Source organism: Coregonus lavaretus (assembly GCF_964263955.1).
Source record: "Coregonus lavaretus genome assembly, chromosome: 3".
NCBI classification, from domain to species: domain Eukaryota; kingdom Metazoa; phylum Chordata; class Actinopteri; order Salmoniformes; family Salmonidae; genus Coregonus; species Coregonus lavaretus.
The window spans coordinates 65,385,259-65,396,014 of record NC_139990.1 but is presented as its reverse complement, the minus strand read 5'-3'; the positions used below and the strand labels follow the sequence as shown (position 1 = coordinate 65,396,014).

At 45.5% G+C, this 10,756-nt stretch overlaps 1 protein-coding gene across 2 annotated transcripts; it reads right to left on the bottom strand.

Annotated features, from left to right (window-relative positions):
* Positions 1–221: 221 nt before the first annotated feature.
* Positions 222–9,845, bottom strand: LOC311113471 (GATOR2 complex protein MIOS). 2 transcript variants are annotated; one of them, XM_084156695.1, is made up of 12 exons: positions 9,608–9,626; positions 8,164–9,041; positions 7,528–8,017; positions 6,951–7,049; positions 6,513–6,767; positions 5,919–6,088; positions 3,974–4,039; positions 3,687–3,845; positions 3,115–3,267; positions 2,538–2,742; positions 1,782–1,911; positions 222–1,578 (listed from the first exon to the last, which is right to left on the bottom strand). In XM_084156695.1, the coding sequence occupies exons 2-12, from the start codon at positions 8,980–8,982 to the stop codon at positions 1,488–1,490; spliced, it is 2,637 nt and encodes an 878-aa protein (XP_084012821.1). In that variant the 5' UTR covers positions 8,983–9,041; positions 9,608–9,626; the 3' UTR covers positions 222–1,487. The 2 variants fall into 2 exon arrangements, with proteins under 2 accessions (XP_084012821.1, XP_084012820.1); XM_084156694.1 differs by having other exon boundaries at positions 8,164–9,845.
* Positions 9,846–10,756: the final 911 nt, after the last annotated feature.

Genomic DNA, 10,756 nt, shown 5'->3' with positions numbered 1-10,756 from the left:
ACCCCCTAGATATTTACTGGAGTCATTGTGTATTTTATATCCTCTAGATAGGCAAATGTAAATGTGAGACAAAATGGTAACGGTTGCATCATACATGATAGAGAATACCAAAGACGTAGGCCTAAAGTTGTAATTAAAAGAGCATTCGTTTCCACCATAGATTTAAGCAATTTGTTACTTTGATTCCGTTTTCAAAAGGCAAATGCAAAAACCCTTTTAGGAGACTTGAGTTCAAGTAACTTTTTATTCAGAATGGTACACGCCTACCGAATTTGTCAACCCCACTCCATTATGGGTCACAAAAGGGTACACCATAAAACATCCGACACTGACGGACAGTGGTGAAAAACAGAATACAGTAGCTCGCATGCCCCCTCCCTACTCCATGACTAAGTGATTTAGCCAGCACGGTGCAGGCTCCTCTCACTTACAATGGTTCCCCGAGTCGAATCAGTAGAGTCCAAGGGGGTTGGTGGCAGAGAAAGAAAAACACATTTACAATGCAGCTTACACATAGCCGTCCCTGTGGAGTACGTCTGGACACCCATCCCGAATTGATGTGTGGTATGCATATTTTGTGCGCAATTTTAGCCCGGGAAGAGAGAACCGAGGGCCTTCTCGCTCTCCAGCTCTCGCCTTCTTTGAGTCAATGGTGTTCAGTGGTGTTCCGGCAGCTGAAGTTCTTTATGAGGAGAACAATCTGGAGGGTCTTGTCGGAGTGCCGAGCAGCTGCTGTTTTTTCTCTGCCTCTTTTCACCAGCCACAGGCCGGGAGTGGGGAGGTGAATACACAGACAACTTCCCCCCTCCCTGCCCCTGCACTGTAAGCCCTAACATACAATGTGAGATGAAGAGTGGCACAGGCCAGTGTAACCAGAAGAGAGAGAGCATTGTCAATGTGTTCTCTTTCTGTTGCCTGGGGTAACTAACTTTCTTCCTTCATCACTTTGTCAATGTTTTTCGAGATATCTGTCCGATTGTGAACCAGAAAAAAAGTTTGAAAATAACTAGAAATATAAGTCTTAAAACATAGCTACAATATATTGGCACACAATCACATCCTTTACCTGCTGGCTGATTTGAGGCATAGGGGAAATTAAGGCTATAAGCGAAAGCTTAAATTAAAGGATCATCCTGATTCAGGTTTGGTTAGAGGAGGCCGTTTATAACACAACCTTTATAATATATCCCTTTAAGGATCTCCTTAATGTCATTAGTAAGTATCAAGTCACAATCCTTCAAGACATTCATTGATTCATCAGTAACACATCTAGCCTCTCTTACCATAAGATTATGAAAAGATGTTATGTTTTTATTCAACTCAAGCTATCACCCAGTGTTAACACTATTCAAGCGGCCTGTCCAGAACAGTACCCAGCAACCTGGCTTAGTCTGGGGTGTGTTGACTGGTGGGTGCTGTAGTGTAGTGAGAGTGCACAGGCAGGTTTTAGGCTGGTGGTTAGGCTGTGGCCCCTACCAGAGGCCCCTCTAGAGGCTGTCTGAAGGCACCAGGTTTCCTGTGGTGTCCAGCTGCATGCACTTACAGGTGCAGGCCGACACTGGACACTCTGTATGGTCCCTATGGGGAACAGAGAAGACAACCAAAGGTGAATCAATAAACAACCAATAGATAACCATTCAAATGCACAAACCACTGAAAATGTGACACTTCTCACAAAGCTACCACATTGCCTGACATCGTACAAGACCTATGATTCATTCTGTTCACAAAACTACTCCGATACAGAAAATATTATCTGAACGTTCCGGTAATGTTCTTACCTAAACCAGCTGAGTATGTGACCTGCGTGGCCGCCATGGCGGCAGTTGTGGCACCAGGTGAACCAGTTGTTGAACTGGGCCAGTTTGTTCTCCCTGGTCAGATCCACCTTCTCGTCTGACTTCCCCGTGCCTGGAAAAAACAACAGTGGAATCAAGTCCAATCAATTGAATTTACCACAGGTGGACTCCAATCGAGTTGTAGAAACATCTCAAGGATGTTCAATGGAAACACGATGCACCTGAGCTCAATTTTTAGTCTCATCGCAAAGGGTCTGAATACTTATGTAAATAAGGTATTTCTGTATTTGTTTAGTTTTTTTATACATTTGCAAACAATTTCTAAAAACCTGTTTTCGCTTTGTCATTATGGGGTATTGTGTGTAGATTGATGAGGAACAAATTTAATTAAATTTTTTTTAGAACAAGGCTCTAACATAACAAAATGTGAGAAAAGGGAAGGGGTCTCAATACTTCCCGAATGCACTGTATGCATTTTTCTCGCTCAATTACCCTGAAGTGTGTGTATGCACTTGCATTCCTATTTGCATAATAGGGTGTGTAATGAGGAAGTTAGACTGGCTGCAGAACTGTGAGAGTAGGGTAAAGTGGACCTTCGACACTGATCCATGATCAGTTTTTTATTCTCTTCCCATAATGGTTATGGTTAGGTTTAGGGGAAGGTAAACAGATCCTAGATCTATGGTTACAGGCAACTTCCACCCAGAGCCTATCTGTGGAGCATACCATGTCCAGTACCTGGGCAGTTGGACACAGGCGTGCCCATGTTCATGAGGCAGAGGGCACAGCGGGGGAGGGGCTTCCTGCAGCCGGGGCAGCTGGTGACCTTTGACTTGGTGGGCGAGCCGCTGACCCCGTACTGGCTGAAGCCGCGGCCCTGGTGGGGCATGGCCGAGCAGCTGTACGATATGGATTTCCCACAGAAGTTACAGCTCACAAACACCTGTAGCAGGCAACAACACAACAGTCAAGTGTGATAAGGACTGGCAGGTTAAATTAGAGCAAGCAGAAGCCACATGAATAGGTTATAGCGTCGAGATCATTGTTGAGATTATGAAGTTAGAGATTAATGTACGGGTCCAATATAGTGTTTCATTATCTAACTGACCAATAACAAATAAATAACTAGCATCACTTATTAATCAGGATATTCATATTCATTATTGTCTTTTAAGTTTATGTAAAACCTGCAAGCAAGTTGGTCACTCAGTCACATCCTCCATGTGCAGATTTATGAACAGATAGACCAAAATACAGAGAAATGAATAACTATGAACAACTGTCCATCTCTTAGTGCAGTGTTCCCTTTCCTTGCCTGTGCCAGTGGTTTGGAGCTGGGGTCCAGCTTGCTCCTGTGGATGTCAAACTCAGCCCGTTTGTGCCAGAACCTCCATGCGTCCAGCAGGTTGCGGTAGTTCTCGATCCAGCACTGGACACGCGGGTCCTTCACCACCTCCCCTGGGGAACCCTGGGAGGGAAGAACACTAGGTCATGAAGCTCCCCTTACGGTGACAAAGTTATTTGAGTTTGAATCAGAATGGAAGTGGGCTCCCATAACTGTGTCAGTCTCACATCAACAGCATAGCTTCTATGAAATGTGTATTGTTATGTCACTTTTACAGTTGTTTTTCATTCTATCAGTAAGCATTTGAACCCCAGCAAATCTTACAAATTCAACAAATCTATAAGCCTGAATGTGGGAAAAAACTTGGGTAAAAGATCCAACAATCGATCTTGAGCGAAACTGTCTAAATTCTAGCCAACATGGGACAGGTGATCATAGTTAGTATGAACCACAAGGTCAGTCAGCCTGTTGCCTCGACTACAACCGTTCTACGGTGTGATGTCGGGCAGTGCAAGACTATTCAGCCCCTGCTCTGACCATACCTTGAGCATGCAGAAGCTGGCGGTCTGGACGTCTCCGGTCCGGTCCACGTAGCTCTCCATCAGGTCCACTCCGTCTTTGGTCAGCCCCGTCAGCAGGATCCCCTCCAGGTTCCCCACCTCCTTCATCTCACTGGTCAGCTTCTCCATGTAGCGAGGCAGCTACATAACAACACACATAGAAAAGGAAACACATTCCTTTCAATAGATAGAAACGGGGTAATCAGTGAAAAAAACGATGATTATCTATTTAGTATATGTTGTTGTGTGTTTGCTGGAGGAAGTCTTACCTGTGCGTCGTTAAGGAACATGCATGCGAAGGCCACTCGGTCCGTTACGGCCACACTACTCTCATACTAAGGAGGGAAACACAAAAAGGTTTGTATGACTAAGTTGTACTTTTTTTATGTTGGAATCTTCAAACTACTATGTCAAACACTGCCCTCTTCATGCTGCTGCTGATATTTAGGATTCATTTGTAGTTTCCCTGCTTTTTGTGGATCCCATGAAAACTCACTGAGGCCCCCTGGTGGTCCCTAGCCCCGTTTGACAATTCCTGTACAGTCGTGGTCAAATGTTTTGAGAATGACACAAATATTAATTTTTACAAAATCTGCTGCCTCAGTTTTGATGATGGCAATTTGCATATACTCCAGAATGTCATGTAGAGTGATCAGATGAATTGCAATTAATTGCAAAGTCTCGCTTTGCCATGAAAATGAACTTAATCCCCAAAAAACATTTCCACTGCATTTCAGCCCTGCCACAAAAGAACAAGCTGCCATCATGTCAGTGATTCTCTCGTTAACACAGGTGAGAGTGTTGATGAGGATGAGGCTGGAGATCACTCTGTCATGCTGATTGAGTTAGAATAACAGACTGGAAGCTTTAAAAGGAGGGTGGTGCTTGAAATAATTGTTCTTCCTCTGCTAACCATGGTTACCTGCAAGGAAACACGTGCCGTCATCATTGCTTTGCACAAAAAGGGCTTCACAGGCAAGGATTTTGCTGCTAGTAAGATTGCACCTAAATTAACCATTTATCGGATCATCAAGAACTTCAAGGAGAGAGGTTCAATTGTTGTGAAGAAGGTGTCAGGGCGCCCAAGAAAGTCCAGCAAGCACCAGGACCGTTTCCTAAAGTTGATTCAGTTGCGGGATCGGGGCACCACCAGTGCAGAGCTTGCTCAGGAATGGCAGCAGGCATCTGCACGCACAGTGAGGCAAAGATTTTTGGAGGATGGCCTGGTGTCAAGAAGGGCAGCAAAGAAGCCACTTCTCTCCAGGAAAAACATCAGGGACAGACTGATATTCTGCAAAAGGTACAGGGATTGGACTGCTGAGGACTGGGGTAGAGTCATTTTCTCTGATGAATCCCCTTTCCGATTGTTTGGGGCATCCGGAAAACACCTTGTCTGGAAAAGACAAGGTGAGCGCTACCATCAGTCCTGTGTCATGCCAACAGTAAAGCATCCTGAGACCATTCATGTGTGGGGTTGCTTCTCAGCCAAGGGAGTGGGCTCACTCACAATTTTGCCTAAGAACACAGCCATAAATAAAGAATGGTACCAACACATCCTCCGAGAGCAACTTCTCCCAACCATCCAAGAACAGTTTGGTGACAACCAATGCCTTTTCCAGCATGATGGAGCACCTTGCCATAAGGCAAAAGTGATAACTAAGTGGCTCGGGGAACAAAACTTCGACATTTTGGGTCCATGGCCAGGAAACTCCCCAGACCTTAATCCCATTGAGAACTTGTGGTCGATCCTCAAGAGGCAGGTGGACAAACAAAAACCCACAAATTCTGACAAACTCCAAGCATTGATTATGCAAGAATGGGCTGCCATCAGTCAGGATGTGGCCCAGAAGTTAATTGACAGTATGCCAGGGCGGATTGCAGAGGTCTTGAAAAAGAAGGGTCAACACTGCAAATATTGACTCTTTGCATAAAGTTAATGTAATTGTCAATAAAAGCCTTTGACACTCATGGAATGCTTGTAATTATACTTCAGTATACCATAGTAACATCTGACAAAAATATCTCATAACACTGAAGCAGCGAACTTTGTGAAGACCAATACTTGTGTCATTCTCAAAACTTTTGACCACGACTGTACTATAGCCCTTTGTACTTTTGCCTAACATAATAATGAATGTTATAAAGGGTTGGATAATGCATATAAAAATCTGTCAACCCAGTCTATATCAATGGTTTACCCCCTTCCCTGCGTACCAGTACTCCGTCGTAGGTGCCAGGCTCACTGGTGAGGAAGGCAAACATGACACACAGGTAGGGGTTCTTGAGCTGCAGCCTCAGAGAGCTGCACATCTCCCTCCACAGGGAACTCTTCTCGTCCGTGTAGCCTGACAAAGCCATGGCAACCACGTTTAGGTTCAGGTCCCCTGCGAGGAAGGAAGGGTGGGGAAGTTTGGTTTATTTCGCTTGGATAGCTTGGTTTATTAGCCTGGTTCATTAGTCGTTTATTCTCTTGGTTTATGAGCTTCCACTGTACACTATAGCCAAATCCTAACCTAATATTAGTGGGTATACTTTCTGACTGTATACTGCTTTTGTTTACAGTGGTGAAATCCTAGAAGTATGTTATGGTACTTTTGCTGTGATGGAAGTGACACCTCAGGCACAGGAGGGTAATGCATGTGCTGTTAACACTCTATATCTAATTAGTCTCCCTGTCAGTCATGTGACCAGGCAGTAATTAGTAGCATACTTTATGCAGTGTATATTGCAAACAAGTTTTCGAGCCCTTACAAAGAATCTTAAAAAATGCATTACATAGCCCTATCACAGATGACTCCACTCCAGTACCTCTCTCAGCGGAGGCTCCCTTGTTGAGGATCTGGATGGCCCTGCGAATGTCCAGGTTGAAGAGGGCCACGGCGGCCGCACGCTCCCACTCGCCCTCCCCCTCCAGGGAGCGCAGGAAGGGCTCCACGTTGATGTCGGGCCCCCGGCTGATCCAGCCGCACAGACGCAGGGCAAGGCTGCGCTCCTCGCTGTGGAACCTGGGTACGTCCGTCTGGAGGTCCGAGCCGCTCCAGCACCGCCGGTTCTCCGTAGTGCCTGGTGGAGTAGAGATCAACAAATATACAAATGATACTTCAGGGGCTTTTTTGCTCCGTGAAGAAAATCCTAGGGGAAACACTGAAAAAGTTGTACAGTGTTACATAGTACTTTCAAGGGTTCAGCCTGTATATTTAGCCTAGATATAGGCCTAAAGATTATCTATATCTTTAGGTTGCTTACCTGAGCTGGACTTGACTATGTTCTTGATGCCTGAATAGACCAGGGCCTGTTTGTTCGCCTGCTGTTTCTGCTCCATGTCTTCAGTGTACTGCTTCATGAGTGATACTTACATAGGAAATGGAACGCTGGGACATCATAAGAACCACAGTGCAAACAGTGACATACAATATAGCAACTTAGTCTATGTACATTGTATCCAGTTTGTCAGGTGTAAGAACACAAAGACAAATGATAATTCAATTCATCACTACAGTGCAAGCAGAAAGCCAGGCATGTCTCTCACACAAGGACATTGTGTCTACTTTATCTAAAATAAACAGAACAAACAGCACATAATTACTCACGCAAAGCCAGATATGTTTAGAAATGAGTATGCACCAGTAATATAATAAAGCAGGGGTATTCAACTCTTACCCAACGAGGTCCGGAGCCTGCTGGGTCTCTGTTCTACCTGATAATTAATTGTACCCACCTTGTGTCCCAGATCTAAATCAGTCCCTGATTAGAGGGGAACAATTAAAAAACGCAGTGGAACTGGCTTGGAGGTCCAGTTGAGTTTGAGGGTAATAAAGGATATAGAATAGAGTGTACCACAGGGACTTGAGCTGGGGGTCGTCCCCTCCGGCCAGCAGATGGTTCTTCCACACCTGGACCGTATCATGACCGTACCTGGACTGGGCCCTCTGCCTCATCTTAGTGGCTATGTCCTTCTCTACTGTACCCTCCCCTCCCACGCCCCCCTCCTCGGCACACTCATACAGGTGCCTGCCGCAGGCCCACATGAGCGAAGTGGTGGAGCTCCAGGCTAAAGAGATACGTTCGAACACTGTGAAGTCGGTCATGGCGCGGTTGGCGGCCGAAACCACCACCATGCGGTTCTGGGAAGTTGGGTGCCAGGCGAAGCTGCCGATGAGGCTGTTGCTGGGCTGCACGCTGCGCTCGATGATCGTGGGCTCTGTCTCGTCGCCAATGGGCGTGGGTGTGTGCTGCATGTCGTAAAGGCGAATGATGTTGCTGTCGCGCGTCAGCGTGGCCAACAGGCCCATGCGCGTGGGGCACCAGGCCACCTGGGAATGGAAGAACAGTGAGTTACATCCAAAACATGTAGGCTATCACACAAAAAGTATACTCCTGATATGTGCAAGTCGATTTGTACACTGGATGGCAGGGGATAACAGAATTTTACAAACAAACAAGCATACCAGTAAGTTACCTTGGTGAGCGGCTTGGGCTGCTCGGTGAGCGTGAGCACTGGCTTCTCAAACTTGCGCAGGTCCCAGATGGCCACCTGGCCCTCGAAGAAGGAGGCCACACGGTCGGGGAAGTGGGGGTCCACTGTCACACCCTGGATGGCCTTGGTGTTGACAAAGGTCTTCTGGCTGGTGTTGCGCAGGTCAAAGATGGCCAGGTTGCGGTGCATGCCAGCCAGGAGCAGCTTCTGGTCACGGGGCAGCCAGCAGAGGGACAGGCAGGCATCGTTCTGGCCTATCTCATACAGGGGCTTGGTCACCACTAGGCCAGAGTCTGTGTCTCCTGACGAGAGACGGATCTTTTCAGCGGCTACACTAGCCTCTGGGGAGAACTTACTGCTAATGTCCCATATGAGCACTGAGAAGTCTGCTCTGTGCTTGTCCAGCCCTGCGGCTAGCCAGTTGCTGTCCAAAGGGTTCCAGGCTAGGGTGTTGCATTGACGTGCATGCTTGGGCACAAACTCCTTCCCCATCAGCTCCTTGCACTTGGAGTTGTGGCTCTGCCCTAGGCTAGTGAGGACTACCCTGCCGTTAGCCTGTCCAACCGCTAGCAGACACTCAGGCTCGTGCTTTGGGTACCAGGCCACACATTTCATGTATGGGGTGTCAGAGTTGATAGCTAATAGGGTAGCAGCGGTCTTCTCAGAGAGGGGGAGGGCTCCGGCTTTGGTCTCGCCGCTCCCCACAGGTCCTATGCGGTAGAGTCCAAGCTCTGAGTCACAGATGACATAGCGGTCAGCGTGGTGGGGAGACCACAGGATGTCTGGCTTTGAGCCACTCATTGTTCAAATGGAAAAGCTTCTGTCCAGGAGAATTGTCTTGATGGTTACAACTTGATATACTGAGGGAAAACAGCATTTACAGTACAGCTGAAAGTTACCAACTGGCATCTACCATGTAGTCTAGTACTGAGCAAATTAACATGTTTAGCCTAATTTCTATAAACTTAGCTTAAGATATTGTACAAATGTTGTCACCATGTAGTTAGCTACCATTATGTGTAGCACGGGAGCAACACATTAGGTCGCTAACTGCTAGCTAGTGACATGTGACAAGTGGCACAGCTAACTAATTACCTAACGTTAGAAACTCACGACTTAGCTAGCAATCCCTAGGCGTAAAATAACGTTGTTACTGCAACATTGTAGTTAGCTAACTAGTTAATTAAACAAAAACATGTGGATATAAGATACTTTGCAGCAGATTTGTTAGCAAAATATCTGAACGTATGCTAACTTAGCTAGCTACAGTAGTTAGCTAACGTTATCTGGCTAGCTACAATTTTGTTGACATTGCAAGATTAGCTTCCTGAAGTACCAGTATCAAGGAAACAGATGTACCGCAAATAAACATTCGTAAATTGTGTTTCTAATAATAAAGATACAACAATTATTGAAAGAAACGTACAAATAGCTACAGACAAACCAGAGTTTCCACTAGTTACCACAGCCACAAAGTCTATGTGGCTATATCGTAAAAATTCATGAAAACAAACATTTGTTTTTTAGTCTTAATTTAAAGCTGGGGTTAGGTTTAAAATCACATTTTAAGAAGATAAATTGTAGAAATAAGCGGGCTTTGTGGCTGTGGTAACTAGTGACGACCACAAACCTATGCCGTGCTTGTTTTTGTGTTACACCTGAATATTTCCCCGGAAAAGTAGATTGCTATTCGAGGCGTCCGGTTACGCACAAACCAGTTAGAATTTTGGGGAACACGGCACTGTCAATTCCTAAAGGTGGCGCTACAACCAAAGATGTATGATATTGGGATACTACTACGTTTGTATTATACTGCAATGAAACGACAGGGAGCAGGTCTCGAACCCTCAACCTTCCAGCGCGCCATCGACTGTGCCCTAAAAGCATGCTCCCGTGGCAGAGTCGATATCCGCGCTTATAAACCCAGGGTCGTTACAATACTGTAATAGTAGATATGCATGTTTAATAGGCTTTTACATCTGTTAGATGATCAAGGGTTTTCAAAGCGCTAGGGGTCCCCGGAAAAGTTGGAGAAAGAGAAGAAAATTCAGCCCTCATATTTTTCATTAAATTATATATTTGTTTTATTATACCAGCAGAACATGAGTTGGGACATAACAAGTTAGCCCTAGTTTACCATAGCACTGGCAGGTTGGCCTTATCCTACTGTAAATCAAATTAAGTCTCATTCCACGTGGAGCCTGTGTTCCGGTTCTGACTGCTTCTATCTATTGAAAAAACATCATGCCTGTTTTTCAAGTTAGTAGGCGTGCAAGTGGAGAAGAGGAAAATCGTCATAACATGTATCAGTTGGGACCTTTATGTACAACATCCAAACAATCACCATGCAGAAAGGTTACAAACAGTTCTAACTGGCAAATAACAGGATTCAAACATAGACTGTGGGGAAAGTGAAATGTTTCAATAAACCACAACGTGTTTTAACTTTTTATCCTTAGCTTATTACGCATCTATAATGCTTAATTAAGCATAATACGTTATAAGGAATTCATGAAAGTCGTGTGTACACTGCCCAAAGCTACAGTATTTCGCGCGCTACTATGGGTGACTACAA

Coding starts and splice junctions, on each gene's coding strand:
- LOC311113471 (XM_084156694.1), bottom strand. CDS start 8,982: ATGAGTGGCTCAAAGCCAGACATCCTGTGGTCTCCCCACCACGCTGAC. Junction 6,089..6,512: donor GGGAGCCTCCGCTGAGAGAG/GTACTGGAGTGG, acceptor CCTTCCTCGCAG/GGGACCTGAACCTAAACGTG. Junction 1,912..2,537: donor GCCTGTGTCCAACTGCCCAG/GTACTGGACATG, acceptor TGTTTTTTCCAG/GCACGGGGAAGTCAGACGAG.